Raw genomic sequence first — 21023 nt, forward strand, 5'->3', positions numbered from 1 at the left:
TAATGTTATGGTGTATTAGTTAGACACTGTGAGGCTAGTTTCTTTTAAGAGAATAAAGAATTGTGATTGCAATGAGTTATGTGGCATATTTTCTGTTTGAAATAAGCTGTTGAATTAAAGGGGAATGCCACTCAATTTTGGAATGCATGTATGTTTTCCCTGATATATGTTTAAACAAATTACCTCAATTCTAATAATTGTTGTGCTTGGATCTGGAGCAGAAAATTTGTGTCCAGAAAACCTGTCTTTGTGATCCCAAAGCCACTTCTGTTTCTTTCTTTTTCTTTCTTTTTCTTTTTCTTTCTTTTTGTGCACAGTTGCTTTTATTGTTTTATAACTTAAAATAAAACAAGGGTCAGCAAAACACTTCCATTTGGTCCACCTTAGTATGTAGTCATACAAGAAATCGTTCCTAGTAGTAACGATATACAATAATAGTTAGTTATTGTGTTATGCACATACAAGTGCCAATCCCAACTTGGGGCGGGCCCTCAAGAAGCCTGGACAAAAAATCTTTGTCTTTATGTGCAATTTTGATTTTTGATTTTTTGATTTTTTACTTAATTAACCTCATAAGTTAATTATTTTAGGTGGCCGATAATTGACCTGTAGATGAACGTTTCCCTTCCTCAATCTTCTCTTGTTACTGTGGATGATAGATACTGTATATCAAGCGACCACTTGCAACAGTTTACAATGAAAGGAGTTCATCAAGCATCAAACATCATGGCCACATAGACGCCACAGAAGGTGCCTTGTTCTTAGTCTTAGCCTTATGCAAGCCTCAAAGTTAAAGTATCACTGATTATTCAAGTAACATTTAATACAACGTGGTATAAATAGGTGATTATGGATTACCCTAACAAGCACGAAAGATGCAGGTTTTTGTTATGCAGTTATTTGTGCTGTAGATATGAGGAGGTGAAGGGGGCCCACTGAAACAGTATATGCACAGGGCCCAAATTTTCTCACTACGCCTCTGTATGATTTACAATGCACTGACCAATGAGAAAGACAAGTGAAACAAGGAATGTTACATTTTAGGTATTGGAACAGAAAGTGACCATCCTGTCCCACAATTCCCTGTAAAGTGATAACGTCTCCTTCTGTGCCTGATAATACTTGAAAACACTGACACCAGCGCCAAATGACTATAGGCTCTTTCCACTCAGTGGCATTCTCCTTTACTGAAGGAGGATGCTGTTACAAGCATCGGGTCACGTCATAGCGCCTCCCACAGGCTTCATGGTGAAGGAGCAACAAATAATGGTGACCAGAAGCGTCAAGTCAGGCAAAGAGAGCCAAAGCGCCTTCAAAATAAAACCATTTAATCGCTTGATTCAACCTACAAGGAGTGATCACTTGATTGACAGAAAATTTTATAATTAATGATTATATTATATAGTTATATTTTATTTTTTGCATTCATGACAAGATGACTGAACGTCCCCATAATGGGCCCAAGGCATCACGGGTCCCTTAAGCAGAGATTATATTTGAAATGAATCAATCAACCACAAAGAGACACAACTGGACCACAAAGAGATACAAAACAACCACAAACAGACACAAAACGACCACAAAATAATTAAAACAACCTCAAAGAGATGCAGAACCACCGCAATGATAGGAAAGAGAAACAAAAGGCACACAAAATTACTGTAAAGAGAAACAGAACGATTACAAAGACATACAAAATTAACACATTCAGACACGCAAAATAGTCCAAAGGATGCTAGCTTTAAAATGTTTTATTTTGAAAAAACACATCCAGAAGTTGTAGTTGAAGGGAACTTCCGGCAGCATCGGAGGCCGGGGAGGTGGAGCTTAAACATCCGAGAAGAAGAAGAAGGTTCCGCCGACGATGAAAGCCAACTGGTGACAGCCTTGTAACAAAGGGGGAAACGAACATCACCCTGCTATGTTTGGTAAGTTTAGACAAAACTGGGGTTTCATACCGCCTTTGTTTGAACGTGTTTTTCCTTTTTAAACGACAATTACTCTCGTTGAAACAGAAGTGATGAACTTTGCAGGCCAGTCATGCACCAGCCACTGCTCAGCTATGTGACAGGATGACCTACAACTTCTGCTCTGACTTATTACAGGTTATCATAATGTCAGAAATGTCGAGCTGATGCTTTACCATTATTTTACAGCGTTGACCTTATTATACTTAACTAGCTTTGGGATTTATGACCTGTACCCTGTGAACAAGGCATCAGTCATTATGCTGCTACCAGTCCTGTGAGGGGATCAAGGGATGTCTTTGGAAATCAGTAAGGAGTTTACAGCCATTTTCATTAACCTATTAACACATCTCAACTAATCAAATCTCAACTAATCAAACAATCTGACAGACTCTCACAAGCCTGCAGTGAAGTCTATTGACCAAAAAACCCTGAAAGTATTCATTTTAGTTTAGTGAAACTGAGTGGAGCTAAAGAGATTAGCGGGCTAATCGATTAATCTGTATATAGTCGAAACTGCAGTGTGGTCAAGTGCAATATCTAAATCACAAGAACTACAATTTTTGTTAAAATGTGTCATAATATACCATTAGATGCCCCACCTACATATCATATCCTCCACATGTAAGCGGACATGCTTGTGGGTACAGACCCTCATTTTTATATCCTTTTGAAATTGTGACTCATATTACAATCATTATATTGGTCAAAATAGTCTCTACATTACTTCTTTTTTTTTTCTTCTGCATATTGTTCAGCCCCCAGTCGATAAAGAGAAAAATAATTGCTACTTATGAACTGGTATATATATTGAAGGACTGACGAATTAATAATTTCAGAAGTGGTAAATTGATGAGTGTATAAAATATTCTGATACTTTTATCTCCTGTGCTAATTGACTCGATTACCACTTTCCTCCAAGGATTTCTGTTTCCGCTGTATGTGTTCAGCATCTTAAAGTGGATAATCATCTGATATTGGATCTGAACATGAGTTGGCATCTGACAGTTGACTGCTGTACCATCAAGCAGTGTTTGATATGATACAGTAAAATCCTGTCCTCTCCAGAGAGATGCTGACCTCATCTTACCAGTGACCATAGCTTGCCACCCCCACACCAGCCGTGACACGACAGCAGGACGAAGATCAGGCCCGTCATGGCTGCCAGGCAGCAGAAACCTGTAGCTGCTTCAGACGGCTCAGTGGAGGCCAAAAGGACGGACTTCAGGGCCAATGAGAAGAAGTGCTGTGAGTTTGTTTTTCCTCTGTGTGCACTGAAGGTGAGATGCGGACTCATTGTCCTCCTCTGTATTAATGATTGAACTCTGTGCACATTCACTGTTACATTGTTACATGATGCAGTAACGTTGTGCTCTGATGGTTCTTTTAATTACATGACCTACTCTGTTAGCCACCAGTAAAGAGAGATAAGGTTTCAGCAGGCACTGATTGTTAAATGTCAACTTTGACGCACCTTCTGCCATTATTGTGTGTGTGTTTGCACAAGCAGGTACTACCCCACACTTTTGAAGGACAGTAATTTTATAAGTGGCAAGGTCAACGTCCTGAGTTAGCAGGCAGAAATGTCACTTAGCTCAACTTAATTATAACTTCACAGTCAGACTTTGAGGAATCTTTTTAATCAGAAATGATTTCATCAAAACATGTCTTGAACACAAAACTACCCCTGCCTGCCGGTTCTCAAAGTCACAGACATCTGTTTGTAGAATCTGGAGTCAGGTCTGGTCTTGCCAGGTCTTTGTTTTGACAGATTTGCTTTCCCCGAGCTAAGGATGATGGTCTGAGGTCTTTCACAGACACTGAAAGAAAAAGAAGAAAACAAAATAGTTAGAATATTTTCCATTCCATCTTCTAGCCAACAAGGTAACACTGGATTAATACATTTGGTTGCCAAGCAGCAGTACTTTGAGAAACATTATCCAGCAGTCCACAGATGACTGTGGTATTATTGAATTATTAAACTGAGTGTTGACCAGCTGGTAGATGAACACTGCAGGGGTGACACTGGACTATTTCTCAACCCTCTCTCTCACTCCTTGATGTCTGTATGTATTTGTATGTGTTTGCACGTGTGTGTAAACATTATGCATGTCTGCCCTTTCATTACAAATAGGATCTTTAAAGTTAAAGTGAGGTTAAATGTTAAACAGCATGCTCAATAACGAAAACCTGTGTGTGTGTTTGTGTGTGTGTGTGTGTGCTTATGCAAACTGCAGCTTGGGCCTCCTACATGACCAATTCTCCGACTGTGATAGTGATGATTGGGTTGCCCGCTAGGGGGAAAACCTACATGGCCAAAAAGCTGACACGCTACCTCAACTGGATTGGAGTGCCAACAAAGGGTCAGTAACAGAGGCAACATATGTTTGAGTTTTATGCATCGTAACATGTTGTAACATTTGATCTGTCCACAGGAAATAAAACCAATAATAATAAAAAAAACAACTTAATATTGAATTTAGGGCCTTTTGTGAGCCCAGTGAAATATCAGTGTGATTTTAAAAAGGAAGTAAATCTTTTTTGTTAGTATGTGGAGGAGGCCATTGTATTTAGTGCAAACATGCTTCTGCAAGTAAAAACAGGGTGGTGACTTGATTATTCCTGCAAGAAAACTGGCAGTCAGAGACATTACTTGGTCATTAGTGAAAATCTGTTGCTTGAGGCAATGCTGGGTTAATTTGTTGTTAAAACTGTTATCGATGCATCCTATCGCTCGGCTGTGTTTGTAGTTGTCATATAAATGGAATGTAGGAAAACGGGTTTGGCAGTTCGGCAGCTGAGATAAAGGTCACTGCCTTGACGGAGCACATGCAGTACAGCAATCCCTGCATCCTTTTCATTGTTTTTGCATGTCTCTCTATGACTCTCTCCCTTGGTTTTCTTGCAGTATTTAACCTTGGAGTTTATAGGAGAGAAGCAGTGAAGTCGTACAAGTCCTATGACTTTTTCAGACATGACAACAAAGAAGCAATGGAAATTAGAAAGTAAGTGAGAGTGTTCATCTTGATCTTAATCTCCTCTGGCGTCGCAGACTGATTCCTCTTCCACCACTCAACACAAACACCTGGTCACGTTTCATGTAGGCTAGCTAAGCAAATGCTTCTTTTGTTTAACAAATGTGGCTAAAAATATTCTAGCACATTATGTGCTGAAGATAATTTGCTGAAGATAATTAATAAATAATAAATGATTAGTTTTCTAATTGTTTCCACAGGAAGTGTGCTCTGGTGGCACTGGAGGATGTCAAGGTATATCTGAATGAGGAGGGAGGCCAGATCGCTGTAAGGACACACAAATCTGAGCAGCATTTTTGTATTCTCTCTTAGTAAATGTTAAGTGTAATATTTGGCCTCATTATCTCCCATTGTCCGTCAGGTTTTTGATGCCACCAATACCACCAGAGAGAGGAGGGATCTCATCCTCCATTTTACAAAAGACAGTGCATACAAGGTCAGAATTACATTGATGATCTCATCATTTTAGCTCAGTCATTGTGCCGATAGTTAATTTTTTTATACAGTTTATGAATTTCTCATTGATAATGTTTTTTGTTTAGGTGTTTTTTGTCGAGTCTGTATGTGACGATCCAGATGTGATCGCTACAAATATTCTTGTAAGTGACACATTTATGCTTATATATTTTAATCATGAGCTGACGTTTGTTCCTGAATTGTTAAAAGTCATCATTGAAAAAATCTCTTTCACAAAGGATGTGAAGGTGTCCAGCCCAGATTACCCTGAGAGGAACAGAGAAAGTGTCATGGAGGATTTTCTGAAGAGAATAGAATGTTATAAAGTGACATACCAACCTTTAGATCCGGACGAACACGACAAGTAAGACATTGTTTTGTGAAGGACATTTTGAGTTGCATTTCTTTCTGTATTTGTTGTGTGTTTTTCTCGCCACTAATCCAGTCTAAACAAAAGTCATTCAGACTTAACTGTTTCCCAATTGTTCTTGTGTCGGCAAGAACATGTACTTGCAAAAACTGTCCTGCAGGTGGAAATAGGAGATCATTTTTGATACAGGTGATTGTTCTCTACTGATGTCTGATTTGTGGAGCTGATGTACAGTAAATCTGAAGGTAGCAGCGATTAGGCTTCATGCTTTTTTTTTTTTTTTTTTTTGAATTCCTGCCAACTGATTCAACTGCAGGTGTTTTGTTTGATTTCTTTATTAACTGATATTGATAATTTTAATACCATTTAGGCTCAATCCTTACCACAGGGACCAGGGTTCAAGTCCAGCCCGGGTCCTTTGCCAGATGTCATCCCTCAATTTCCTGTTTCTCTCTCTCACTGTCCCTATCATAATGAAGGCAAAAAAACTTAAACTGAAAATATTTACAGATCGAAATACGTAACATACATGTATTTACGTATATAAAGACTAGGTAGATACTTAACTTTTAACCTTTGATTGTAGAGAGGAGGAATAGTTCTTGGACCATGTCAACGTTAAAGAACTGCTAACGCAGAAGGCTCTGACGCATTTTAGGGGATGAAACATCGGGATATTTAGACTACACCGAAAGCACAAGATATCCCTTCATTACCCTTGAGGCACTTTTTAAAATGTCTTTTGTCTCTGACCTACAGGAACCTGTCCTTCATCCAGGTCATAAATGTTGGCCGTCGTTTCTTGGTCAACAGGGTGCAGGACTACATCCAGAGTAAAATAGTCTACTACCTCATGAACATCCATGTGCACTCCCACTCCATCTACCTCTGTCGACATGGAGAGAGCCATCACAATGTGGAGGGACGTATCGGTGGAGACTCTGAGCTGTCAGAGAGAGGGAAACAGGTGCTTTAACGTATCCTCGTTATGAAGATAGCAGCGTCTCCAAAACTTTTAAAGGAATTGTACAACATGTTGGTAAATACACTTATCTGAGAGTTAGATGAGAAAAATGAATACATCTCATATTTGTCTTTTAAATCTGAAGCTACAGCCATGAGCTTAGCTTCCTATAAAGACTAGAAGCAGGGAGAAACGGCTAGTCTCGCTATGTTCAATGGTAAAAAAAATCCACCTATCAGCATATCTAAAGCTCAATAATAAACAACAACAACAACAGCTCTACTTCCTTTGTCAAATGTTTTGCCAAGTCATAAAATTTACAACAAAGTTCAGGTATCACATTGTAGATTCACATTTTCTAGCATAAATCAATGAAGTCCTGCTGCTACAAATCAGCATTAGGGCTACTATGGCAAGAATGACTTAATTTCATTCACTGTGTAACTTCTATTTTGTGTTTAGGTGTCAGCTCTCCAGTATAAAAGTGTCTTTCTCTGTTTCTCTTTATCAGTTTGCAGCAGCTCTGAAGGGTTTTGTTGAAGAGCACCATCTGTCAGACCTGAAAGTTTGGACCAGCCAGCTGAGACGCACCATTCAGACGGCAGAAGAACTGAGTGTTCCCTACGAGCAGTGGAAGATCCTCAATGAAATAGATGCTGTAAGTCTTCTTTAATACCACAGCAGTGACGGACGCACTGTGAGGGCCTGTTGTAGGTTTTGAGTGTTGTATTTTTGTGTTTCAGGGAGTGTGTGAAGAGATGACATATGAGACGATAGAGGAAACGTACCCAGAGGAGTTTGTCATGAGGGACCAGGACAAGTATAACTACCGCTACCCAGGAGGAGAGGTAAAAGCTCTTCCTTTTACTGAAAGTGATGTTGAATGATAGGTATTGTCGGCAGTGTGAGTGTGTTGAGGATTTGTGTAACTGACTTTTTATAGCTGAGTTATTGTACATGGAGCAACTTGGGATTTTATTACTGAACTATGTACCCATACTTTTAATTTCTTTAAATATGTGGACATGTGATGTTTTCACATCACAGATTATAAACAAACGCATTAAGGGAGCTATTTTTGAGTTTTACTATTGCTACATAGACAACTTTAGCACAAACAGCTGTTTACTTACCAGTCTAGAAGAAACTTTGCACTTTCAGCATCAAATTTTATTCTTTTACTCTCCAAGAACTTTCCCCAGTGGTGGAAAGCAAACCCTTTTGTTTTGCTTCTATTTCTATTACTTCTTTGCTCTGCTCTTCTCTGCTCTGTCAGCCCGTCTTGTCACTTTCTGATACTAAGTCACTGTAGCATCCCAACTGCTGTGAAGAAGTAGCACCGCTCAGAGGGTGTATTATACGCGTTAATGCTAACGCTGGCTATGTGGCAACAGCAGAAACTTACAAATAGCTCCTTTAAAACATGAGCCTGACAGGTAAAACCTGTGAACTGACATGTAGCTGTTATATGGGTTTAGTGCAGAGTAGCTGCTCTGGAAATAATACCTTACCTAATAATCATAGCTAAGGTATACTGAAGAGAAAAAAAAAGCATCAGTAACCAATGGTTAAGAAAAAGTGGGAGCCTTATGTAAGACAGAAAAATGAATTAACCTCAACTCCAAACTCTGTGTCAGTTGACTTGACTTGATATGTACGTTTCCTCTCTCTCTAGTCGTACCAGGACTTGGTTCAGCGGCTGGAGCCAGTTATCATGGAGCTGGAGCGACAGGGAAACGTTCTGGTCATCTGTCATCAGGCTGTCATGCGCTGCTTGCTAGCCTATTTCCTGGACAAAAGCGCAGGTTATGTGCATGAACAGAAACATGATACATGCTAAGACAATGACTTACATTATAAAGACCTGTTTATACCGGTTTTCTTATCTCACTGAAGTGATACTTCTGTAATAGTGCTTCAACGATTGCAAAACAGCTTCATAAGGTAATTCAAAGCCGTATTGTTCCAAAGAGGAAAACATTTACACATTGCAGCTGACCTTAATGTTTCTGAGGGCGTGTTGAAGACACACTGGAGAGATATTCGATATGACCTGAATTTACCAAGGTAATGCCTTAATGAGACAGAAAAGCATTTGTATTTATGATAGAAAAAGAGCTGAACATAAAAAGGCCCAGTCCATCTAATGGAAAAGTGCAGCTTTTAATGGGTGAGTTTCCAAAGCACTTGACTGATGCCAAAACAAGCATCTATTTTTGTTGGTGCGGTGGAGAGTATTAAATGTAGCCGTACAACATTTAGGCATTTTTGTGATCTTTAAATATGTTTTTCCATTTCATCTGCTACTACTATGCTCTTTGGATTTGACATGGTGCGAGAACTGCTCCTAAATGAGGGGAGGGGCTGACATTTTCTAAAAAGTTATTAACAATTAAGTTAATTACTGTACATTTCAAAACATGACTGCACAAGCTTTATGTATATTTTAATTAACTCATGCACAAACAGCACAAGATTATTACAAAATAATCACACGGAATTAGCTGCTTCTGTGGAAATAAAACTGGTTGGTTTAATCTCGTATTTTACAGGTATCATCCGATCTTGTTTTGTAAATACATATATCCTTAACACTTATAACAGGATTAGGCATAGGCTCAGGCTAGTAGCTTGTTGGGTGGGTGTCCTTATCTGCCCGCTAGGTCTTGGTCCGCCTTAAGCTCCAGGCCACTGCAAAGACCAATTCAGAATAGACCCACCCAGAAATTAGATCACTAAGTACAGTAATGACTGACTTGTGGGTGATGTAGATGAACATTATGTAACGGGACAGAATAATGCATGCAAATATTTTAGAAAGTTTGACCTTGGTGGCTCGTGAAGCAATTATTTATTTTACAAAAAATTAATCGCTCTCTGACATGTTTTTTTGCCACCACAAGGGGGCGCTGAAAATTCATCACACTGCCTTTAATTATCCATGCTACATGATTGATTAAAACATAAAGTGCCAAAAGTATTTTTAAAATAGTTTTTCCAAATAAACAAAGCCAGTGTTTCATAGTATAAACAACAGCAACAACATGAGATAATTACAGATTCCCCATGTTGAGAATAACATAAGGAACCTTCATATATTTTGATGACAGAACAAGCTTGTCATATTGTAAAGGACTCTTATCCTGTAATGTAATGGACTTATATCATAAATAAATTGGTATGGGAGTGCACTGTAAAGATTCAAGGATCAAGGCAAAAATAAATAGAATGGAAAAAAAATAAATGAATAAATAAACCAAAATAAAAAGTATAACAACAACATTTTACATTTTGGCTTGATTGTAATGAAAAATAGTGGAAACAAACAAACAAAAAAAAAACAAAACATTTAAATACAGAAAATGTGTAAATGTTGTGAGCACCCAAGTAATAACCACATGGTCAGAGTGGAAAATGATTTTCTAAGTCAGTTCCATAATTAGACCTGGGGCAGACGTTAGTCAGCAGCAGATGTGGTCATTGTTGCAGCATCTGTGTAAAAGCTAAACCAACCATTGTGGCTGCAGCTCTGACTGGCATTTTATCCACTGCACCCTCCACCTTTTGGACTTGTACTCTACAGACGTAACACAGCTAAATGTACTGTACCTTTTATAAAGCACAGCATAAGGTTCAAACCACCTATCCAGAAACTGAGGGAAAAATCCTCTCATTTATGATATAACCACAGAACAGGAAGTCTCACAAGTCTTATTTTTGTTGCCACAGATGACCTACCCTACTTGAAGTGTCCCCTGCACACTGTCCTAAAGCTCACCCCTGTGGCTTATGGTAAGTCACTGCACTGTTCATAAGCCAACTAAACCATTTTCGGACGCATTTGTGACGCATTTTTCTCCTGCTTTTCTCTTTGAGGTTGTAAAGTGGACATGTTTGATCTGAAGGTCGAGGCTGTCAACACTCACAGGGACAGGCCACTAGTAAGCTTCTCTTTAATATTTTGTGTCATGCACATTCAGTCTTTTTACTCTGAAGTCTGCACTGTCTGCAGCTTGAAGAGGCGGTTTGAACTCGACAGTAAGGTCAGGGCTTTATTTATGGATTCAAACCAAAATTACATGCTGATGTTTTGACTTTCAGGAGCCAGATATCTTTTCTAAAACATCCCAGACCCAGATGTCACAACAAAAACTCTTTGTACATGGTGCTCTTTGCACCAACAAGCAATTTATTTAAGTATCACCAAGTACATGGTCATAGCAATTTATTTAAGTATCACCAAAAGGTGATACTTTAATAAATTGCTTGTGGGCAGATTTTGTTACCTTTTAGACAGAGCTAGGCTAGCTGTTTTCCCCCTTTTCCAGTCTTTATGCTAAGCTAAGCTAGGCTAAGCAGTTGCTGGCTCTAGCTTCATACATAAAAGTTAGATATGAGAGTGTTATTTAGCTTATCTTATAACTTTGGGCATGAAAGCAAATATGCATAGCTCCCTAAATGTTGAACTGTTCCTTCAATTACCTGTTTACACATGCACACGTCTGCCTGCTCCATCTGTTGATGAAAAGAACGACAGAGAGAAGCACAGTTTCACTGATTATATGTGTTGTGCAGTCAAAGCCCTTTAACTACACCAAGGCATCTGTCATTACATGCAACCATTTTGCACGTTTCTGGCTATTTATAGCGCTTGTATAATGATGAATTTATCACATGTACCCATAAACCATCATCAGCAGTGAAGCTTCAAACATCATTAAACGTCAGAAAGCTGATCAGTTCATTCATTTATAGCGACCATATTGAAAGGAACTTGTGTTTCACAACTAAGGGTATACAGAGAAATAGAACGATGCTCCAATGTAAATGAAAAGAATAATACAATTTAGCTCTCAAAAGGAATGTTTTCCAAATGAAGTTTATAAATATGTTTTTGGCAGCACATCACACAGTTGGCGAAACTGGCTGGCAGGCTGAATGTACAATGTTTAATTATTAAAAACCCACCTCCACCATCGTTGGATTGCTCTAGAAAAACTAACCTGACCTGAAGTATGCATGAGGTGCACATATTCTAACCACATGATCTGTTTTTACAAATGTTAACGTGTGGGGAAAACGACGTATGCATGATGGTGGTGAGTGCACGTCGTATTTTCATCTGTACCCACTGGGAGCTGAACCATTGTACAGTACAGTGCCTTTTGTCTTGATTTGGTAATCAGTCAGCTCCATGTTTTCTCCCTGGGTGTATAAGTTTGTGCTGATTACCGGAAGTTTCAACCTCAAATCAGAGTGGGTGTTAACACATAAACACATTTACTGAGAAACCCCTTGTTAAATGGGGTGAGAGATATCCTGTCTGGTGAGACCAATATAACAGTGGCTCTATAATTAGGGCTGTTGTTCTCAATTGCTGTTTCTCTTTCTTTGCCTTCTGACAGCCATTTACACAGGACACAGTGAGTCCAGACCAGAGAGCGATTTAATTAGTACAACATAAAAAGACACGTTAATCAATCCACTTTCTCTGTCTGTTCGTTACTCACCAGAATAAAGTCCAAACAGATGTGCTACCAGCTGTCCTCAGAAGGAACAGCTTCACTCCGCTGTCCAGCCAAGACCAGATTAAACGTCCTCGTCTTTATAGCGTGGGCAACCCTCCACAGGCCCGCATGTCCCAGGCCCCCACTTTACCCAGCATGCAGTTTTCTGAGGCGTCAGAGGGGGCAGAGTTGCTGCAAAGTGAGGTCAGTGTTGTAAATGTAACGGAGCTTACACGATTCTAAAAACAGGAAAATATAAATAGGATTAAGAAGAAATGTTCTGACAGTTGTGACAGTAAAAACAACATTTTCACCAACGAACCAATGAACAAGTGGAATTTCAAATGAAAAATATTTTAGTTAACAAGATATGGTAAATTCATATGGAGCTCAGAAACCAACAAAAGGCAGTAAACGTTGGAAAGGGAACTGAATGCAAACAACAAACATTTCAGCTAGATAAATAACCACGGTTTAGTAAAAGAAATGTATTAAATATTCTATTTTTACTTCTAACCTCCAGTCAATCAATCAATCAATGGCTAAAAAGAAAAACACTTTTTAGTTTTTGTTTACAATTCATTTTACTCTTCTACTTCTACTCTTCTTGCAGTAGCTCATTTTATCTTTCAGCACCCTAGTTTTTCTACATGTTGCATCTTGGTCCACATTTAATCATTTATGCATTCCCTATTTTGCTATATGATAACATGGCAGGTCCATGTGCAACCAGCTATATTATTAACTGGTTATATTTTTGAGTTATCTGATTCTTTTTTTCTGCCTTTTGTCAGTTTTGGGATTCCATATATTCACATGTTACTCCAGAGATCAGCGCTCACATTCAATGATGTTCTTTTTTCCATGTGCTTGGATGTTTACAACAAACAGTGCCCTTGACAAACATCTTGGATGTGAAGGGATGGATCTTAGAGTTTTTTCAATGTTTTTTTACTGTGGGAACTGGGAACAGACATGTTGAAAGGGAGTGTTTTGCTTTGCGTGGAAACCTCAGAATTTAATATTAGCTCAAGTTCAGTCAGTGCCAGTCAAAACAAACGTCCTTTCTTGCTGAATGCTTCTAACTTTCTCTGCTTCTCCTCTGCTTCTTGCAGGACTCTCTGAACGGTTTCAGTGTAGCAGATACAGATGACTGTGTTCGGAGTTAGAGAAGCACAAAGAGGAATTTTCAGCCCTTTACTCATCTGTCACGTGGAATACGTGTACTCTTCTCTGCAAATTCCTCGTATCTTTGTTCATACTAATTACTTTACACTTTTCTTCACTTGGCTACATCAGTTCTGAGGACCAGCAGTGAAAATTGCAACCAGCTTCAGCCATTAAATTGTTGAGCACTGTGCCACACACTGTGTCTCACCCACTATGTGTTGTCTGTTCAGTTTTTGTTTGATAGGACAATGTGTGTGTCAACATGAATGTGCACATACAATATGTACATGAACTCAATGCCTTTTGATATACAATGTAAAGACTTGTCGTGACTCTGAAAACTTGTCCATTAGTTCCTACAGTAGTGCACTCGTCATATGATGCTGTATTAGATATAGAAAGTGTTGATTGTGAATCGTATACCTCAGTGGAAGCTACTGCCTTCAGTTTTAGTGTAAGAAGGTGCCTGACTAGAGGGAAGCTATATACAGCCTTAATTTGTCCTCAGATTCTTTCTGATAATTACTTATTTTAACATTCCCAGGTAATGTGCATCCTTCCACTGGTGATCTGACAAGATGTAGTAGTAATTTTATTCCAGTGTCATTTAAGCATATTAAATATGAATTTTAATTTGCTGTGGGCAGACATAAGCTATAAAAAGTAATGAAATATTTTGTGTAGCTCTATAAAAGGTACAGCAGCTACAATGTCTCTGTGCTTTTTCTCTGTGACAATTATTCCGTTCTTTTCGTTAATGATGCCTTTCTGTACATGTTTCCTTCTTCTCCAATAACTAGCTTGAATATATTCAGCCTCTCACTGTGATAACGTAAAGCCGATCACATTTGAACTCAACAAAATTTAAGCAAATATTTCAACCACAAAGTGCTGATATTGATATTGATGCTGGATATTATGCTGAGCTTTAATGCTGTTTAGTTTCTTCATAAGGAAAATGTTGGTTGTTTACTGCTGATAGAATAATAATACTGTGTGTTAAGTATTGCCTTGATAGTATCCATATGGATGACACAGACTGAGACGACTTTAATTCCTGATCATAAAATAAATTATTCGGAAAAGTGCCTTTAATTTGAAGGACTACAAGGCTGCGGAAATAGAAATCAAGATACTGTACCTGATGTGCAAAATGATGTTTCATCTGAATTGAAGGATTGGCAATACATTTGAATGTAAAACCTTTAATGTTATTGCACACTGTCATTTACATGTTTCATTAAATTAAGTAAGTTTATGTTGTGTTTGCATGGAGTTTTGTTTTGTGTTGAAAAGGTGTGTGTATGTCTGTGTTTGTGTGTGAGAGAGAGAGAGAGAGAAAGAGTGAGCTCACTGGAGGCCTCCTCCCTGTCTGCTAAACACATGTTACGAAGAGCCAGACTCACTCACTTCACATGAACCCAAAACAGAGTGATTTACGAGTGTGAACAACACATCTTTACACAACACATCCAAATCCTGTTTTTGGCCAGTTGTGGTGTTGTCAGAATGACATAGAGTGCTTCTGGGGAAATTGTCAAGGATACAAATGATGCAACTTTCACTGCGTGGCATACAGTTTATGTTTTATTTGCTGTTATCACTGAGTCACTCCTGTATAAAAAACACATCTCAAACACATACCGGGAGCTCTTAATTAGATGTGATTTTACTACACTCACTGAATGTTTAAAGTTATGTAACATGCCTTAAGGGTCAAATAATCAGTTTTGTTTCAGAGAATTTAATCTGCAAATTTCTTTGACGCAGTAAATGATCCTTGAATGAGTGGATTCCGATAAAAAGCTCTGATTCATTTCCAGGCTGATTACATATATTAAATAAGAAATAGTTCCAGAAGAAAATGATACACGTGAATGTATTATTCATTCTAGTATTAGTAGTATAAAATACTATTCAATGAAAGACAGAAATTGACACATCTGTAGTAATATGATTTGATTACTTAAATTTACATTTGAAGGTCTAAGTGGTGCCAACCAGGCCTTGAAGGTTTGGGTCACAACAACAGCAGTATTAAAAAAAAAAAAGTCTGAAAATAACCTCACAATGTAACCAGACTGTATAACATCATAGAATCAAGAAGAATCAGAGAAGCAAACAGATGCAACATCCATGGGAAGTGATATTTGTTTGCATTGTGCACCATATACATAAATCTCAGGTGTGATATTTTTCATCAATATGTCTAACTGGGATGAAGGAGTGGACCCCATATTGCTTCTCAAAGATCTTCTCTCCCAGACGTACTGTATGTAACCTGTTCATATGAAGCAATTTTAGCCATCAATGGAATCCATTCTTTAAAAGTAGACAAGGTGGAGGATTTCCAATGACGTAAAGTTACTTCACAACTTGTAATCATAACAGGGCGGGAACCGCAACCAAATAGACACAATGCAGGAGTGCATTCCTACCAACTCATTCATAGATCTCATTCATAGAAGAGGATCTCTTTTCCACATATTTCCGACTTTTTCACGTGAATATAGTACATGTGCCAGGGTCCCTCTTTACCACATCTCCATTATGTGTCATTGTCCCTCAGTTTTGGTTTTGCAAGTTGATAATCTTGTAAAGTATTAATTGGGATTGTGATTCATGTTAGTAAGTGTACAGAGAAGCTAAAAAATCCTTCCCACAGTCATCTGAGATTTCTTGGTGAGTATCCTTTACCCAACTAATTTTCAACCCTGCCAATCTGGGGCATCAGTGTTTCTCTGATGTATTAATAACATTTTGATCTGCCAAACTGTTTTTATCTCATTTTTAGAAGGAGCCCCCGAATACAGGCTTAAAGAGATATTTTATTCAAAGAGGATACAATGTAATTCATCTAATTTGATTCTCCAGAAAGCTGATCAAGGCAGATTGTTAATTTTTAAGAGTCTCAAAGGATCTAACTCCCTCTTACAGTCCTCTGATGGCTTCAAATTTATTAGATATGTTGTAGGTTAAGATTCTTAAATTCAAAACAGGAAAAGTACAGAAGCTGAGAAAGGCCATACTCGCAAATGTTTTTTACTTCGGGATAACAAAAAATTGTTTTTTCCTAATAATATGTCGTCATCTTGGGATAACAAAAAGTAGTTTTTTCCTCATGATATCTTGTTATCTCAGGATAATGAATTTTGTTATCTTGAGAGTATGGACTTACTTGGCTTCCACAGAAAGACCTCATTAAAAAAACTGGTGCCCAACCTTTTTGGTTCACATCCCTTAAAGATGAAGCTGTGTCTTATGTTACCTCTTCTCACACATTACATATATCAATGAATTGTGAGCAGTTATGTCAGATTGTTTCAGTTGAAAGGTTTTTAGAGGCCTGTGAGGGTAAAACTATCTGTTACATACATGAAGGGAAGAGTAGAGAAAAATACACAAATGAAGCAGCTTCAACCTAAAAATACTCCTCACATATAATACATTCATAATTTAATGCCCAAAAAGGCACAATTATTTGCAATATTTTACCTCTAGTGGATAATATTTCACATCTTTTACACACTTTTCACTTTCTTGTAAATATGGCTTTTACCCTTAGGTATTCTATTCAGAAATCTACTACTTCATCCAGAGCTGCTTTGGTGCACAGTCACAACCACAGTGACTAAAAATCATGTTGGGAAAGTTGTGATGTGATGTTACCACCACCACAGGAAGTCCAACCATTTAGCTGTGGAATTTAAAATAACCAGAAATAATACAATCATAACAACTTGGATAAGGGAGGCCAAAAAAAAATTTCCATTTGCGCTCCAACATGTATCCTGGCCTTATACAGCCTGTTTGTAATTCAGGATTATTATTAGTACTGTTTATTAGTCTATCAAACAATTTTTGTCTACTTGGCTATTAATGGTAAAAGGTCAGCAGGGTTAAAATGAAATGGGAGTTTTGTTCCCTTGGAGGATGCAAAACCCACAGTCCTTGTTTCATGAAAAAATTGTGATTCTCCACCAGTCTGAATCAATCGAGTCAATTGGGCTTCTCTCAAAGCCTCTCACAGTCATTTTTGTACAGAATTCCCTTTTTTTGTTCAGTGTTTCTGTGCTGAGCTGTTGTGGAAGGGTATTAATAAAAAGAAGGAATTTTGTACCAGAAAGGCTTTAACTTTGAAAGATAGCACCTTGATTTGTCCAACTCTGCTAAAGCCTCATTTTAACTTCAGATAAACTTTAGAACTTGGAATGCAGATTTACATAGGTAGTGCATTGAAAGGTGATGCTCTGTAGCCAGTATGAATAGGAGGGATGATTAAAGCTAAGAAAAAAGGAGACTCTTCCTTTGTACATATGGGCACCTGATTAAATTTTTTAAGACTGACTTGAAAATTGTGAATATATATGCTTTACTGTCATACTGAGGATTTTCATCTTTTATGATAAAATCCTCCAAAAAAATGTTTTGGTTCTTTTTTTCTTCTTTGAATTACGTATGTGATTCTTATTCCAATTGGAAATCTTGCTTGGTGTAAGATTGTATTTTTCACAGTACCTCTCAAGGTGCTTGTTAACCAACGTGACATCACTCTTAAATTTGGATACCCAGTTTTTATTTCCTTTTTCTTCTTCTTCTTCTTATTTTTCTTTTGTGTATCAGTGTGTGTGTTTTGTTTGTTTGTTTTAAATACAGTGCTCTGTGTCCCTCTGTCTCTTTGGCGCTGTTTTCTCAGTGATAGTATATTTCCATCAGCTGGTCTCCTGGGCTGCTCCTGTTTTGTGACACTCCTACTCTATAAATTACTTAATGTGACCCTGCTGTTGCCACTTGAAGTTTAATCCGCGACTGAGCTGTTTTCGAACCGAACGACACAGACTACAAACGTGATGAATTTCAGGAGGAATATTCTGCTTTTCTGGTTTGCTGCGCTTACTTCAGGTAAATTAAACAAATAAAATCCACATGAATGTCGCAGGTTGTGATTTGTTTTGATATTGTAACTAATGGTGATTGGTCTTCCAAAAAAAAAAAAAGCAAGGGAACGAAAGGAATGTTCGTCGCCGCCGGAATATCAACACGCCATACTAGTAAAAACATTTTCCAGCAAACAGAGGTTCGACCATGGGGAGAAGGTTTATTACAACTGCCATGGGGACTTCACTCCATCCAGTGGCAGCCGAAGTGTGGAGTGTGATAGAGGACAATGGACCAAACTGAGTCTGAAATGCGAAAGTAAGTACTTGGCACATTCGCTGTCTCTATGTATGAATAACAGAGAAAAGAGACTGTTAAATGTTGTTTCCCATGTAAGTCAAGGTTTATTGTAGCCCAATATCACAAAGCAGGCTACGTCTAAAAGGGTTGTAGGCTTATGAAACAACAAAGAACAAATAATAAGCCTATAATGTAAAAAGTGATGAAGTACACAAAAAATGTAAAGTATTTAAAAGGGGGCGTAAAAATATGATAGGGCCGATAAAATAGGCACATAAAACTCCTGTACACTTTTATCTGGACAGACAGGCACATATAGGCTACATAGATGTAAATAATTGATTTCAGTGGGATATTTGCAAAACTATTGTGATATTTTTTATTTCTTTCTAAAAAATTTTAAATACCAACAGCTTAGAAAAAGCCAAACGCCCCCTAATGGCCATGAGGGAACCCTGCATGTTATTCCAGCAGTCACTGAAGTTTTTTTGAAGCTTTGTATTGCTTAATTATGTATGTATGTATGTATCTATGTTGCTAAATCAACTGTACAGGATCAATTTTAATGTCTCATGTTGTAAAGAGTGCAGAGCATGTTCATTTCCTGTACCTGTTGGCTTTGCTGGATCGAGTAATGAAATAATTATCCCAATAAATTTGTCTTGCTTTGAATTACAATAACACATGGGTAGCTACATTGAGCTTTTTCATGTAATTTGAAGAAATCCTATGTAGTGTTTTGTAAAGTAGACCTGCAGTATAAGTCTACTCTGCTGATCCAGATAGGTGATTTCCATCACCGCTAGGCAGCTCCACCTGTTCCAATTTGAATACTTAACTCTTAAGACTCAATTTCAACAGCTGGAAATTTTGTGTTATGACACGTTTTCAGTGTTTTGCTCAGACACGGGGGGGGGGGGTTCCTGTAGATGAGCTCCCATAGTATATTACTATTCCAGTGTTTTTTTAAAAATGACACAAAATGTTGGTGGGAAAACTCAGAAGTTATTGAGTTGGATCTGATGCCTTCAATTATACAAAATGGATTAGAATCCGATTACAGCCTTCCCTTCCTGCCAGTTTTGATTGGGTGTGTGCCCCCCCCTACAGAGAAATCATGTGGCTATGCCGGGGATCTGCCAAATGGTCAGCTGCACTATGAAGGGAATTCATACCTTGGGGAGAAGGTTTATGCTGAATGCAACAAGGGGTAAGTTATACCTGAAGAAGCTCATGTAAAACTTGGTCAGAATAAGACTCTGAATTTGTGTTTGACAATACAGTATCTCTCCACATTGACAGGTACACCCTGAAAGGACCAAACTATATGATATGCAAGAAGTCTGGATGGACTAGTGAATTCCCGTCTTGTGAAGGTGGGCAATGGAATATTAGAGCATTCTTACATGCTTGTGATCTGAAACCCTTTTGCATATTGTGGTTGACAGTACTTTAGAGAGGTGATTTTTGATGTGGGTGGGGTTTTCTTTAAAAACTGAGTAACCACTTGCTAAATGTGATGCACAATGAAGGTATTTTACTTAATCCCTTAATCAAAGGTGTAGGTTTGCATATGGACGGTAGGGACATGTCCCTACCAATATTTTGGGAGGCCAGAATTGTCCCTACCAATATTTGAATGAACTTATTTGCACTATATTTGGAGTGAAGTTAAATTAGATCATTCCAATGTGCCTTATAACATAAAGTGGTGGCTATATCAAAGCATGAGTTTAGTTTGTTGAAAATTCCCATGAATGTCAAAATGAACTACCTTTTTTTTTTTTTTTTTTTTTTTTTTTTTTATATGCCTTTTTTATTACAGACTTTTTATTGTCTTAGTACACTGATGTTATTTCTTACTATACTATGACTTTTTTTATGCCTGCCTACACGATAATTATGTGAGGTGGTGCAGTGGTTGGAAATAACGGCTGCACAGTGAGAAGGTTCTGGGTTCGAATGCTGGGCCCTGGATGTTTCTGTGTTGAGTTAGTATATTTTCTCTTTGTCTGCGTTGGTTCTGAGTACATCAGTTTCCTCTTGCAGTACAAGGACATGCACATTAGGTTTATTGTTTTTATGCCTTAATACACAATTTTTTATACCTGACGTTTTTATGCCTTACTATACTATGACATGTTTTAGCGTCTTTATACCTTACTCTACTATGACATTTTTGACAATTTTATGCCTTATTATACTATGACATATTTGACTTTATGCCTTCCTGTACGATGATGTTTTTCACTTTTTTATGCCATACTATACCATGTTGTTTTTTTGTTTTCAATATATTGGCCTTGCTATGTTTTTATACCTTAAATATGATGGTTCTTTTTGACAATTTTATGCCTCATTATAACATGACATTTT

The 21023-nt window shown here is 37.9% G+C and overlaps 2 protein-coding genes across 3 annotated transcripts in view; both read left to right on the forward strand.

The window, feature by feature from the left end:
- The first annotated feature begins 1781 nt into the window (after window positions 1–1781).
- On the forward strand, window positions 1782–14727 carry LOC130175219 (6-phosphofructo-2-kinase/fructose-2,6-bisphosphatase 2-like). Of its 2 annotated transcripts, XM_056385573.1 has the most exons (16): window positions 1782–1928; window positions 3036–3215; window positions 4205–4330; window positions 4876–4972; window positions 5203–5269; window positions 5364–5438; window positions 5545–5601; window positions 5698–5822; window positions 6588–6795; window positions 7304–7450; window positions 7536–7640; window positions 8468–8597; window positions 10522–10584; window positions 10669–10733; window positions 12306–12503; window positions 13415–14727. In XM_056385573.1, the coding sequence occupies exons 2-16, from the start codon at window positions 3125–3127 to the stop codon at window positions 13466–13468; spliced, it is 1608 nt and encodes a 535-aa protein (XP_056241548.1). In that variant the 5' UTR covers window positions 1782–1928; window positions 3036–3124; the 3' UTR covers window positions 13469–14727. The 2 variants fall into 2 exon arrangements, with proteins under 2 accessions (XP_056241548.1, XP_056241549.1); XM_056385574.1 differs by lacking the exon at window positions 1782–1928 and having other exon boundaries at window positions 3075–3247.
- Window positions 14728–18222: 3495 nt separating this feature from the next.
- Window positions 18223–21023, forward strand: part of LOC130175220 (sushi, von Willebrand factor type A, EGF and pentraxin domain-containing protein 1-like) — a 28583-nt gene continuing 25782 nt past the window's right edge. Inside the window, exons 1-4 of the mRNA XM_056385575.1 lie at window positions 18223–18371; window positions 18468–18665; window positions 19758–19857; window positions 19950–20023. Of these exons, the coding sequence (XP_056241550.1) occupies window positions 18320–18371; window positions 18468–18665; window positions 19758–19857; window positions 19950–20023 (424 nt within the window). The 5' untranslated portion in view covers window positions 18223–18319. The remainder of the gene's footprint in view (window positions 18372–18467; window positions 18666–19757; window positions 19858–19949; window positions 20024–21023) is intronic.

Source organism: Seriola aureovittata, chromosome 9, assembly GCF_021018895.1.
Source record: "Seriola aureovittata isolate HTS-2021-v1 ecotype China chromosome 9, ASM2101889v1, whole genome shotgun sequence".
NCBI classification, from domain to species: domain Eukaryota; kingdom Metazoa; phylum Chordata; class Actinopteri; order Carangiformes; family Carangidae; genus Seriola; species Seriola aureovittata.